Below are 14,618 nucleotides of genomic sequence, written 5' to 3'. Positions count from 1 at the left end.
TGTAGAACGTGCTGCCACACTACTGGTAGATATGAAAATATTAACAGTATAATAAGGGAATAGTCACAAAGTAATCATCATTTTGATATTTTCATGTCTGAGAAAAAATTGGGATTAAATGGGTTAATTATGCATTCACATTGTGCTGCTATTGGCTGCATGAAATTAAGGCTAACTAAATAATTCTCACTTGGGCTTTTCAGATCAAGGATTGGAAGGTCTGTTTTTTTACCAACATTCAAACAATGAGAGTTTAGTCTAGTTATTTTTTATTATTTTTTTCCACCTTATTTTTAACATACAGTACCAGGACTGCCTTTTATAAATGAAATGTGCAAGGATTCTGTGGTCATTCGCTTCCGGTTATTTTAGCTGTACAAAAACAATCCATTATGCCGCTTGCTATTGAAAGCTAGTGTTTGTTATTATATCTTTTTAATTGATCAAAATCATAAATGCGCTGATTTGTATTTCAACTAAATGTGTTTTAAATCATTTTATTACACTTTTTTTTAGTTTTAGTTATCTTTTCTAATGAATCAGAAGTCTTGCACATTTACATAAAATCTGGATATTTTGGATGTTAAAATATTTTCTGTTATGCTAGTTTAAAACACAGAGACAACAAAACATTTGTAGGTTGATTTAACTGAAAAGTATAAACATTGTGGCTCTGTGGAATAACACACACACACACACACACACACACACAAAGATTTATTTAACCATCTCAACCAGCCTGACAGCAATGGCTGTCATCAGTATTATGTATTTGTCTGACCAATGGCAGATGGGGGAGTGCTCAAGACGCCTGTCTGAAAAAAAAAAATATGTTTTATTATTTCATTTAGTGACACTACTAAGAGCAGTTTTAAAGTCAGCATAAATTACTGTTTGCAACCTATTTTCCATAATCTGACACATCTCGGAGGGACACAGAATTTCAGTGAGATTCAAAGCAGAATATTTATTTTCATTTTTCAATTTCATGTCGGCTTTAATGTATACATAGTTCAGTGTTTAGTTTAGCCTGGTTTTCTAGATTGTATGTCACAGAAATCAATCCTGATTTTATTCACAAATTTCATACAAAGCATCATTTGTGTCAATACAAAGACCTTAGTGTGTTATTTGCTCATGCAAAAATTGTTTATTAAACAGTTTCATTCTGTTCCATATTTATAATATATACAATGAGATCATTTTAGCCAACCAGCTGCATGTATTTATGATTTTCAAAATGTTTGTTTAAATATATACAATATATATCAAATGGATATATATATATAAAATTTTCTTAATCATTACTTTCAACTTCATAAAGTAAAAAGGCACACTCAAATATCCTTTGAGGAATAAGTACAATGATTCAGAAAATACCTATTTTACTACAACTGCATGGTAAAAGATTTTTTCTGGTTTTGTTAGAAATGAAAAGAGGAAGATGGCAATGATCTGTGATCTCTTCATATTTTCAGTGTATCTGGAACCATGACGTTTATTTACACTTGATACCTTTATGTTTCCTGAGTACTCTATGCATTAGTTTGTGACAACACAATAGCTTGAAAATTGTTTCTATGCATTTGTATATACATCATAAATGCCTTTGTAGATACTGGATTGATAAAACTGATACTGCTGCACTGTAATTTAGATGTACTTCTGTATTCAGTTGGTCTGACTGAATATTGTCTATGAAATGTTCTCCTAAACAAATAATGCACACGTACAATTTACCATTTGATGTTTTCGTGCATTGTTGTCGTGCATGTGGCTCTTATTGTGCATTACTTTACAGTAAGGTTCAATTTGTTAACATTAACAATGAAAAATACTTTTAAAGCATTTATTTATTTATTGTTCATGTTAATTTCAGCTTTTGATTTTAATAATGTGAAAGGTTTATTGCTTTTATTTGATCTTTTTATGCATTAACTAACAGGACCTTATTGTAACGTTGCCAATATTATGAAGGATTTTTTTTTATCACAGATTCAGTATAAATATAAAGTCAGTACAGTTCTGAAAACAAAGAAGTTTATTTAACACACTTCTATATTTGAATGTGTATTTCCTTATGGTTGAAATTGCCACTAAATTCAAAGAGGGGATAACCTTTTCTGAAACTAAAAATGGAAAAGTTAAATTGCAAATGTTGCCATGTCAGCTGACCTTTATACATAATTTTGTCCTGTTTCTGGCACTGCACTTCCATGCTAACTAAACTAATGTACACTCTACAGTTGGTGTGTAATTTGTGGTTTGATCAAAAACAGATATATCAGTGTAAATATTCATTTAGAGACAGTTCTTATTCAATATATTCACAAACCTTTTAAAACTCAAAGACAGTATGAAAAAAAAGAAGCTATACAGAAAAATGGCAATGCCATATTAAACCAGTGATTCTGGATGATTCTTTAGAATATTTCATTCTTACTGTGCATTTACACCATTCTGCACTTAGATATTTTTGGCCACAGAACACAGAACTTATAATCAACAACTGGCTTCTACATACAGTAGCTATGTTTCTTCTAACATAAAATATTTTCTACCAAAATCAATATTTGGTAAGCAGTAAAATGTAGAGCCATTATCGCAAAATAAACTCTTTTTTTTTTAGATAATAACCGACTGACCATCTCATAAACAAGTAATTGGACATTATAAAACACAATTCTATTCAGCGATCTCAATGTTGGCAATCAATGTTTTGTCATCTTTACTATATGAATAAGCAGCATCTGTGTCATTATACGTGGGATTTTCAAATGTAGGCAATAACCGTCTTTTTGAATTTCTGTAGTACATGAAAGCTAGAGCTCCCAATATGCCAATCACTGCAATAGTCAAGAACACAGCCAAACCCTTATTGACCTTGTGAGGTTCAGGACCTGTGAAGAAATGAGAAATGAAATAAATATCTAGTACATCTATTGTGAAACTGTGATATACACATTCCATCAAACTGCAGTTTTATTATATAACATATGCACATTTAGGAATCAGTCTATTTTAAAGTAGAGAGGTTGCTTTTTCTTGATATAAAATAAGATTTTTTTATATTTCTTGACAAAAAAAGTAAGTAAAGTCATTACAAATAAGTCATAATATTACCTTCTTGTATGCTCTTAATGGTAGGACTTATTACTGCAGGGGGAAAAAAAACAGAATAAAAAAAATCAGTTATTTAAACAAGGAATGATATATATAAAATGTTATAGACATATAGATTGATCATGTAATGTTGGTGTTTTATTTCCCCTTTACTCTAAACATTCATATTAAGCATATCTACCTATCAAGTCCAAAATTATTTTTGTTTTAAAATTATTATTAAGTTTTACTCAAGTGAGTAGATTTGTATTTATTATTATTATTATTTTTTTTTGTCTACCCTAATATATATTTTTGAATATAGTGTAAATTCTGACAATATGTGTCCCTGCCATTATTTGACAAAAACTTTTTTTTCATGAAATAGAAATGTCTAAAGTAAAAATGAAAAATAAAGTAAATCTTCTACAGCATACTCGTATTTAAAAAAATATCATAGGGTATTTAATGTCTTTTCAGGAATATTTAAACAGCAAAATACTGAAACAGTGGTCACCTATGAGTCACAAATAATTTACTTATAATTTAGTTCACAAGGCAGGTTTGAATTAGGTGTTTGAAACCAGCATAGATAAACACTGCTAGAGCAAAGATGCAATCAAGCTGTTGGACATATTACTCAAAATATTATTTAAAATATAAATGTGACGAGTGGGGCGGGGCCGAGGGATGTGGGAACACGAGTGAGGCCGTTGGAGTGATTGGGAAATCCGCTACACCTGCGACCCACCACCGGTCTCGAGTCCCACGGAGGAGATGGAAGGATATAAAACTGGAGCGACGACAGTGAAGGACGAGAGAGGACCAGGCCTGGGCTTTTAGTTGTGTTTTGGTTTTTATTTGAGCGCACCAGTCGTCCGTGAGGGGCTGGTGCGCTGTTTTGTGTTTATTTTTGGTAATTAAAGTGTTATTTGATTGTCCGCCGGTTCCCACCTCCTTCTTGCCGATGACGAGGAAGTTTTAATTCATTACAATAAAATAACAATCCTCTGTTTCTCTGACAACTAATGTTCCGCTATGTTACAAATTGTTACAAAATGTAACTAATTTAGAAAATTGTAAATGTCACAATACGTACCTTTGGGAGTTTTGCAGATAAATGGTGAACTTGCGTATTCACAGTTCTGTTTTTTCCATTTACCAGATGTGGTAGAGATTGATGCGCACTCGGTATCCCAAGAATAGCTGTGATAGTCATCTTCATAATTGTTCATATCATCCCAGTTAGTGTAATCTACCACAGTATTGTCTGACCATAACCAGTTACCTGTGTAGATAACCCAGGGTGAGTTCATACTGTATAACCAACTCTTTTAGGCTCATGAGTTCATTCACTATTATTGTGAAAACTCTGGGCCATCCGGAAAAGTGTTGAACAGAAGAGATTTTTGTATGCAAATGTATATTTGGCATATTACCTTTCTGTGATAGAAAAAGCCCAATCCAAAAGTGTTTGGAACTTTTAAGGAGCATTAAGGTTTTCTCTATAAACCTCTGTTCCCCTTCATCCCTAATGCTGACAAGAGTTGCTCCTGAAAACCAAAGTGCAAACTTTCTTACTCTTTTATTCTTTGCACCTGTCATGTAATTGATTAAACAGCTTTGTAAATATCCTTACCCCATGCCATACACATTCTAGCTGCTCTGCTCCATGAATTCATATCTGTCACAAAAGCATAGCAGCTGTCTTTGAAAGGTATCCACCTCACTGGACTGTCATCATCTTCATGTGGGCAGTGCCCAGGGTGCTGTGCTGGAACGGTTGGGGGAATGTCTGTGGAGAACATGGAAATAGTGTTTACCAAGCTGATTCAGAAAGTATTATCCATTTAGTGTGGAATATGATTGGATGTGTGTCAGTATTGAGGCTTTTACCTGTTTGTATCACAATGCTTGTGTGTGTTTGCATGTAAAAGACAGACTGCATTTTTACTGAATCTTTCTTCATATTACATTGATATGCCAGAACATGGAGAAATGTGTCATTATAAATAAGAAATGGAATAATTGATTCAGCCAATCCATTCAAATCTTTGGAGCCATCTTTATATGTGCCAATTGGTAGACAGGGCTAAACAGACAGCGATGTAGAAGCAGGCACTGATCTTTTTCTGCAGAGGCAGTGTTTAGCCACACTATTACATAATAAAGGGGCACATTCCACAACCTGTCATTTTGGCAGACTGGCTTCAACATAAGCTGTTTTTAGACTAATGAGAAAGTTCTGAAACTTACAAGATATTTTAATAGTACAATGTCCTCTTATGTGTCAAAAGATCAAGGGAATTTTGGCTTCTCATTTAAAGACACCTATAAATACGGTTTGACTTTTTTTATTCATGACGAGTGGAGGGTCACTTATACAGAAACCTCTGTGTATAGGATTTAATGGACAATAAGCTTTCTAATGCATTCTAGAAGTCTAAATAGTTTGATAATAATGTATCCATAATTGTTGGCTGTATTTTGACAGACACACACACACACACACACACACGTGTATCTCACCTGTTGTTTTCTCACAGACACTGAAGAAGGTTTGATTGCATATAGTTGTTTTCCAGTCTCCATCCATGTCCATGTATGCACAAGGGCTGTTGGGCCGTGGTTCAGAAGGTCCCCATTTCTCCATATTTATGTGCCAGTTATTTGCCCATAGAAAATATCCATTTGTCTGTTGGATCCAAATATATACAATTAGTAGATTATGAGTCATCATCAACATACCACACACAGCAGAGTAGGATACACAAAGTACATTTTTAAAAGACTAATTTAGGAAAAACACACACTGTTACATTTATTTTTTCCACATAATGCTCAAAGTAATATGTTATTTTGTCATTAAATGTGATAAATCATTCACGTTCATTGTATGGCAATGAGCTGTATGTATATTCTGCCAAACATCTGCTTTTGTGTTCCACAGAACAAAGAAACTCATAAGGACGACGTTCCCATTTTGGTTGAATATTCCTATTAAATGCAATGCCATGATTTTCCATTTCTCACTCTGGTGCATTACCTGTACACGACTGAGACCAATCCACAAGGGCTGTTCGGACCTATAGACCTGCAACTCAAGGTAAGCCTGTGTTTTCAAATTCCGAATGCTGGCCAAATAAGCCCCCTCTGCCTCACAGCGACGGTTTGCCTCACTCCAAGTTAGATTCTCTTGAATCACTTTGAAAGATGAATTTCCGAGATTGACAAAGGTTTTAGGAACTTCAGTGGGCACTGGGGCAATACCAGGATCTGAACAAGTAAAAAATGACACAATGGAAGATAAATATGAAGAACTGTAAGCCTGCAAGATATCTACAATCTCTGCAAGTCCACATTGTTCAGTTAAACTCACCAACATCACGACTGCAGATAAAACCATGAGTCGAATTACAGTCAGATGCCACCCACTTGCCAAAGACAGAGCTTGATGCACTGCCCATAAAAACACATTCCTGTTTGAAAAACAAACACTCTATTGAAGCCACTGCTTTTAGCACAATAATAAAACTATTCAGTTATAATTTTAGTATTTTTCTCAGTACAGTACCTTTTCTTGCAAATGATGATAATGTGACCAATGTGAATGCCACTGTGAGTGGAGAATTTTTTTATTAAATAACTATAAAAACAGTCCATAGTTATAACAAAACATATTCAGGTTAAGCGTGGATTTTATCAAGCAGGTTTACATACAAAGGTTCCAGGTTCTCCTTTGGCCCACTCAGTGAATGTAACTTTACTCCCATCTGTCCACTTGAACCTCCCGTTGGCCAAATTGCTGAATCCAATCCAGAAGTCTGTGGTTTCATCTCTACTCAATGTGCTTAAAAAGGCTGCATAAAATAAAAATGCAGTTTGTGACATTGATCAAGACAGTAAACAAAATAAATAAACCTTTCAAATTAAGACACAGCAGATCTTTATTTTATAAAAACGTTCCATTTTATTCAATCTAGGCAAAAGGTAATAATTCTACATTTTCCAAGCACATTTTCAAAATATTATATAATTTTGAGTAGCATTGAGATCTCTTGTCTAATTCATTAATTAACAAAGCTTTTACCTTGTTGTTGTCTACTCATAATTGATGCTAGATCTCCACCAAGCTCTCTGCAGTATCCTCTCGCTTCAGTCCATGTTTTCATGTCTTCTTTCATGTAATAGCACTATAGTGTTTTATATTTAAATGACCATTATTTATTTTCTTCAAAAAATGAATTACAGATCATGACACAGTTTCATGACACAGTATTCTGTGTGAGATCTTCATTTCATTGAGCTATAGAACAATCTGGTGCAGAACGTTTTAAATAAACTGACAAAATTATTATCATTATTATTATTTTAGCATTTTGAAAATATGTTTATAATTACTTTTCCTTTGAAGTTTTTCCACTCAGGAGCACAGCCTCCTTTTGGCTCTTGTGAAGGGGCCACCGTGGTGTTTACTGGAGGTGACTGACTTCGCTTACAAAAAAAATTATATTCATCACCACAGTTAATAGTTTCCCAGAGTCCTGTAACAGAATACTTTTTGTTTAATTTCATTTATCAAATGTATCAACAGTGATTTGATCATACATCATAAACATTTTCTGCACCGAATTTATTAGTGGTCAATAACACATTCCACTAATTATAGATAAGGAGATATGTTGTACCTTGAGATGTGGTCATCTTCACACATCTTTCCTCGCTGTTTTTAAAAGCAGGCTGATTTCTTTCCCAAGCTTCAAACACTACAGGGGACCCATCCATCCACCTTTACAGAAAAAAAATATAAAATATCTGCTTATTTGTTCTTTTTCAAGGGAACATAGATTGTTGCTTGCATTATTTAAACCTACTGGTAAGTATTGTCCAAATCAACTGTCAAACCAATGATAAAATCATTGTGCGAAAGTTTAGTCTGCAACACAGAAAAAAGCCAGTCACTAAACACTAAAGCCAGTCAGTAAATGATATAGAAAAAATTATAATACAAAGAATCATGTAATGATGCATGCACCACATATATATGCTGCTAGAAAATGTGACTCAGCCCTCACACCTGATGCCAAAGGAACACCCGCTCGTCCTCATCTTTGATAACCACAAGATCGCCATGTGATTTCTTACAGAATTTCCGAGCGTCATGCGTTGTCTGTGATGAGTACTTAGACACATAGTACTGGCTACCTTTGAACTGAATCCAGCCATCCTCTGTTTTATTATAAACTTAAATAAAAATAAATAAATGTTTTTTTAATTGGAGTTCCTCATTTACCCCATCACTGTGGCAAAAACATTTTTGCAAGACTTACCTGGATCTGTAACATTTACTTCCTTTGGTATCTTTCCTAAAAACAAAGCATAGCAGTTAGCTGTCATGTATTGAATTAAAAAATAAAAAATATAATTTTCCGTGACACTTGAGTAGCCTATATTGACCAATTCTCACTCATAAATAATGCCTTTTATTAACATATTAGTTGTTTATAAGTAGGCTACTTATAAAGTAAATAATTAATAAAGTTCTACATTCCTAATCCTAATACCTTAACTACCTTACTAGCTATTAATAAGCAGCAAATTAGGAATTTATTGCGGCAAACTCGAAGTTAATGGATATTTGTTAAAAGCGAGAATGGGATCTTAAAATAAACTGTGACCAAATTTTATTTTCAATTGAGTAATGGTAGAATTAGACTTTTGCCAGATTGACGTGTTGTACCTTTTTGAATCTGACAGTACCAGTTCTTCTTGTCTAGACAGTTTATGTCATTCCATGCTCCATCTCTGTTCCACATTGAAACGCTCATTTCAACACAATTTTCAATGTTGTTGTAATTATTTGGTTCATCAGTAGCCCAGCTTTGAAAGGAGGACTGAAAGAGAGTAGATTTAGAAAAACCAAGATGAAACTGTGAATTCTATGTAGCATTTGTTGTCTTTTAACAAATTCTTTGTGAACTCACCGAAGAACCATCACTCCAAACAAAGCCCACAGCGGGATCATACATTCTGTAACCAATCCATGATGGATGGGTTCTAAAACTAAAACCACACAGTTTATTTATTTATTTATTTAGCATTCATTTACGAATGAATCTTTTTCAGTCATGTGACTTTTCTTCTCATTTACCATTTCACAGTTTATCAAATTAATGGCATGGAATACAAAACCACAAGAAAGACACGAAGACAAATATAATATTCATTGACATATACTGAATGCAAGTGTATAGAGATGGACTGTGGCTTAATTATGGGTAATTATTGTGAATTATGGCCGCTGATGTGTCAGTGTCACCTGACTGAAATACATGTCTGCTATTGATCATGTTAAACAAGTTATTCCATTAGCTGGACATTCTTCAGCTATCATTATGCAAAAGTAATGATAAATATTACCCTCTTTGCTTCTCAAAAATATCAGCCTCATGATGGATACTCAGGAGATCACCGCCAAGCTCTCGGCAGAAGTCAAGAGCTTCATCCCAAGTCTTCTTTTGGCTCTGAGGTACATTAAAATTCTGCCAGAAAAGAGAAATCAGACGGCTAGTCTTTTATTTTGTTTAAATATCAAATTTAGCGAAAATCAAAATAACTTAAAAAGCCTGTTTTACCTTGGCACAAAAGTCTCTTAACAAAAGTGGGGTCCAGTCTTTGGGACAGGCCAATTCAGTTGTGGTTGGTGGGGCTAGAGTTGTAACTAGTCCATCGGCTATATGCTTGCAGATGTATTTTTCCTTATTTGAGCAGCTGAGCACATCCCAAAGCCCAGCAACAAGTCCAGTTGTCATGGCTACACAGCCTTGTTTTCTTCCTAATTTTATAAAGACAAAAAAGAATTCTAAAATGTCATCCTGTAATTATGAGAAACCAGAAACAATCATTTCATTGACATTGAGTACAGTACCTGGCATCCCAGCGTTGAAATGAGTATATGGGACTTCCTTAGTATTGGTCCATTCAAAAGTGTGCAGATCCCTCTGATTTGACAATCCGATCCAGAAGTACTTCTCTGGCCGTGCTCCAACTAGACTAACGAGGAATGCATTTTCTACTCTAATGGGGGAAAAAAGATTAAGTATTTTGAAAAAGAAGAAAACAACACTGAAAACTGTTCATAGCTTTTAAATATGATATATATTTTAAACATACATTTTGAAAAGTTTTTTTTAAATTGCTTCGAGATTTTAGTCAATGTATTGAGAATTCCTTATCAGGTGTAGAAAGGACAAAAAGCATGTAACTGAAGGAAGTGATCTGACCTGGATGAAATATCAACCAGTTGGGAATCATCTTTTGCACACATCTGTTTTGCTTCTTCAAAGGTCTTAGTCTCGGATCCTGCCATGTAGCAGTAGTACCCATACCTGGTCCAACCCTTCTCAAAAAATAAGACAGCCATCAGTGAATACATTTCACCACTTGATGACCAAGAACATAAATACAAGACATAATTCTAGAATTTTAGCCAATTTTCTAAAAATTACAATACATACAGTTCTGCATCCGGGACTTGTGACAGCTGTGTCATTATTTGAGGCTTTAGAACTGGCCTTCTTCTTACAGATGAATCCATACTTGCTTTCACAAATATCATCGGCCCACTTTCCCTCCTAAATAAGAAACATTACGCAAATGTTCAGTTCAGCGATCCATAATGCTATGAGAAAAACTATGCAACATAAATTTAAGATGACTTCTCAAATAGTGTGCAAAATGTTTTTAGTAAATGCTTTTTACTTATGAAACTCTTACCTCTCCTCTCATTATCACGCAGTCCTCTGCATAGACAGCATTGTGACTCGGCTCACTCACTTCCCATGAGGCAAACGGGATGCTAGACTGGTCACTCCACTCAAACAGCATCTGCGTTTTACGGTCATTGAAACCAATCCACAGCTCGTCTGTTTTCACTGAGAATGGAGATGTAGATGACCAACTAGCAACCTTATATGGGGTGACTTCTATACCTTTTTTTTACAACAGCACTTTTAAAACTGTATTTAAATGATCAAAACGTACAGTATCCAAGCTGTGTGATAACAAAGCTTTGCTCTTCTTTGCTGAGAATACTCAGCAGGTCTCCACCTTCTCGCAGACAGGAGTCTCGTGCATCCAGCCTTGTGTGCTTATTGCGATGAAGGAGATAACAGTTGCCTGAATATGGAATCCAGGGGCTATGGCAAAAACCAGTGTCCACCACTGTCCAAAAAGACAAAGATAACACATTACCAACACCATATACAGAACAGTATGGTAGAGTATACCAACATTTTGGATACCATAGAAATTTCACAATTCATTGGGAATATGCTGGGAAGCCTACCTGGTGGAAGAGTTGGAACAGAATGGCCTCTTTGGCAGACATATCCATGTTTTTCAGAACAAGGTTCATTTGACCATTCAGAACCAAAAGCATTTTTCATGACACCACAATTGTAGCCTGGTTGTGTGGTTGGGTATCCTTCAACAAAGAAAGAAATTATAATTTCAGTCAAGTAATACGCCCAGTCAGCTAGTCAATGCTTTTTTTTTTCATTTAGTTATTCAGTACAGGCCAAAAACATGGTTATTAAATGAATAGTGGAGGTCTCTCACATCATGCTGCATTATTAATGTACACATTCCTTTGTATCTGTTTATTTGATAACTGGGAATCAAATTAGTGTTGTTGGTATTATACTCTTCTAATTGAGCTATATCAATTCAATGAGACTGAATCATTTGACTGAAGGATGGTCTTACCACTGAGCCATTTCAGATAGCGTAAAGGCTGTCCATTGCTCCATTGCCATCCACTGGTTACATCTAATTTATTGAGTCCTGTCCATAGTGTATTTTGAGTCATCTGGACAATTCCTAGACAAGGCAGTTTTCTTAATGTTTTATTCTTTGGATATTTCTAGACATTCATCAATATTACATTAGTGCATTTTTTGATGGGACTGTACCTGCTATAAAGGTGTGTTCGTGAGGTTCAGAGACACTCAGCAGCTCCGCACCTTGCTGCTGGCAGCTCTTTCTAGCCTGGTACCATGTCAGGGCCGACCCACTATTCACTTGGTAATAGACGTTTGTCAGAGGATGTTTGGTCCAGAAAGTATCTGCAAAACATCACTACTCATCAGTAGGTGCAAGCTAATGTTTCATTGTTAGAATATATATTGTTTATAAGTTTAGTCTTCCGTGATGGACAAGTAACAATTGTAGTCTCAAAGATTTAATATTGATCATGCAGGTAACAATTGAAATGTGAAGTGAATAGGAAACCTACTGTCAGGTGTTGGGCAGTAGCCCCACAGCTGATTTTCACCGTAGTTTGTTTCAACAGAACACCATAGACGTTGATTTTGTGTATCAATTTTGGTACAATCAGCATACCATTTACTTTCATAAAGAAAAGGAAATTGGCATGGGCGCCCAAATGCATTCCCACCAATGGTGTACAATTCTGTAAAATAAAATGTAAGAGTCTGTTAATCTGTTATTTGTGCCATTAACTGTCTTGCTGGTGAAATGATCAGATTATGCACGAAAACACATTTAAATTTGCAATAAATTGAATTGATTAATATTGGAAATTATTTTGTACTCAAAAATGTATATAATAAATCAGTTGTATTGGTATTAAAGGTAGTAATAGTATATACTAACAAACCAGTTCCTATGGGTCCCTTACCCAATCACTCATACAGTATATAGTGTTACCTTGGATTATGGCAAATATCAGAAAATATTCAAATATCGATGCAGTGATTGACCAATCAGAATAAACTATTACATTTATATGGACAGGTACATCTGCAGCTACACAATGTACTCAAGTTTCAAGAGTACTTGGGAATGTTTTGATTTTGTTATTTTAAAGCCTTTCAAACAGAACTGATGACACAGTTATTTATTTTTTTGTGAAAATATAAACACGACCACATAATAACTATGCTCATTGTTCACAGGCCAATGAATAATTGGTCTTACTATTCAGATTCAAATCTATATTTTTATGCAACTGACTTTATAACTGACTTATAAGACTAGTCTAAGCTGTTAATGACCACTGACTGAACTGCTGGAAAATTGTGTGAAAATTGTCTCCTTAAAGGGAGAAGCAACCTGAGTCGTCACAAACAGATTGGATTTATATTTGTTTACAAGTCGCAATAATGAGCAATTGAATAAAATTAATGAGCATAATACTCGTTAGGAGGGGAACATATACTAGAGACTTTCTAATGAGGTCAAAAAAGTTTGGGAATGAATGTTTTATTTCATCATTATTCAGTGAAATAACTGTTGTATTTTACTCCCTGATTAAATAACATACATTTTCATAGAAAATGAAAAAGTTAAATAGAAACATTAAGAAACATACCTTCATAAGGCTTGGAGCAAATGCTGTTTAGTGTTCCATGAATTGTCCATTTGCTCTTCGCTCCAGTGTCTTTAGAGATCACGAGCATACCATAATCATTTACAGCCAGGTACAGAGACTCATTCTTTAAGCCAAGCAATGTATCGTGGCATTCCCACTTCAGCAGAACACTGTCATTGTCACAAATCAGCCACTGCAGTTTTTTGCCCACTGTTTTACTTCCTACTCCAAGACATTTCTTTGTATAAGTGTTCAAAATGTGATTCTTTGAAGTCCAGCGATACTGTTGTAAGTTACTGTTTTGGTCACAAGTGGAAAGCCGTTCCAGGGAGTTGCTCATGCATTTGTTAAAATCCACATTATATATTAGAAAGCTTCCTGCTACACAAAAAAAACAAAAAATTATGAGATGATCCTATTGTTGTTATTTAAACATATACAATGTGCTATATAGCATTTTTTTCCCACAATAAATAATACTATTTTCAACAACAAAAAGCATGATTAATAATGCCATTTATTTTTCAGTTTGATTAAAGAAAAAAGACATACCTGTCTGTGCAAAGCAATTTGCTAGATTTAATATGAGCAAAATCACTACTGTTATTATTTTCATCTTGACAACATGTATTTTGTGCTACTGCTAGGTTCATTCCAGTGTCATCCTCTGTCTTTGGCTGAGATTCTGCAGTCTCACATTTGCTTATGCGGACCTGCCTTTTAAATTGGTCTGACTGACAGAACCACATCCTGTCACATGTCTCTTTCTTAAAAACTGTCGAAACTCTAACGTCACAAAGCTTCTTTGGAAAGGAGGAATGTTCTCAGTGATCGAAAACATGGTCTTAGTCAGCTTAATTTTATGAATTTTGGTGTGAATAAGTGTTTTGGCTTGGTTATTTGAGGAACACAGATCATTTTGGCAGTAGACTGTGATTATTATTATTATAAAAGGTCAAACCTATAGTCGCTGTCACCTCCTGAATCACTGAGGCATTCTCTCTTCCCAGCAATGGTTCTGCACTGTCAGGATATACCAAAATTGTTGTAAAAACTAAAGAAATTACACTTAAAATGTATGATCTTAATGCAATTTCCTGTAATGCCTTGTACTCGTGTTCCT

The 14,618-nt window shown here is 34.7% G+C and overlaps 1 protein-coding gene across 2 annotated transcripts; it reads right to left on the bottom strand.

The window, feature by feature from the left end:
- Window positions 1-941: 941 nt before the first annotated feature.
- Window positions 942-14,189, bottom strand: LOC132096407 (macrophage mannose receptor 1-like). Of its 2 annotated transcripts, none has more exons than XM_059501735.1 (30): window positions 14,048-14,189; window positions 13,496-13,876; window positions 12,398-12,574; window positions 12,075-12,227; window positions 11,869-11,982; window positions 11,450-11,587; window positions 11,146-11,325; window positions 10,879-11,036; window positions 10,620-10,736; window positions 10,386-10,501; window positions 10,031-10,179; window positions 9,738-9,937; window positions 9,523-9,644; window positions 9,087-9,165; window positions 8,843-8,996; window positions 8,433-8,468; window positions 8,180-8,346; window positions 7,977-8,038; window positions 7,791-7,891; window positions 7,504-7,646; window positions 7,193-7,295; window positions 6,823-6,962; window positions 6,482-6,581; window positions 6,149-6,378; window positions 5,632-5,797; window positions 4,742-4,897; window positions 4,542-4,655; window positions 4,202-4,390; window positions 3,124-3,156; window positions 942-2,900 (listed from the first exon to the last, which is right to left on the bottom strand). In XM_059501735.1, the coding sequence occupies exons 1-30, from the start codon at window positions 14,109-14,111 to the stop codon at window positions 2,686-2,688; spliced, it is 4,257 nt and encodes a 1,418-aa protein (XP_059357718.1). In that variant the 5' UTR covers window positions 14,112-14,189; the 3' UTR covers window positions 942-2,685. The 2 variants fall into 2 exon arrangements, with proteins under 2 accessions (XP_059357718.1, XP_059357719.1); XM_059501736.1 differs by having other exon boundaries at window positions 13,496-13,873.
- Between the last annotated feature and the right edge of the window lie 429 nt (window positions 14,190-14,618).

Source organism: Carassius carassius, chromosome 20, assembly GCF_963082965.1.
Source record: "Carassius carassius chromosome 20, fCarCar2.1, whole genome shotgun sequence".
In the NCBI taxonomy this organism is placed as follows: domain Eukaryota; kingdom Metazoa; phylum Chordata; class Actinopteri; order Cypriniformes; family Cyprinidae; genus Carassius; species Carassius carassius.
Note: the sequence above shows the minus strand (reverse complement) of the source record. Positions and strands in the feature narration are given on the sequence as shown.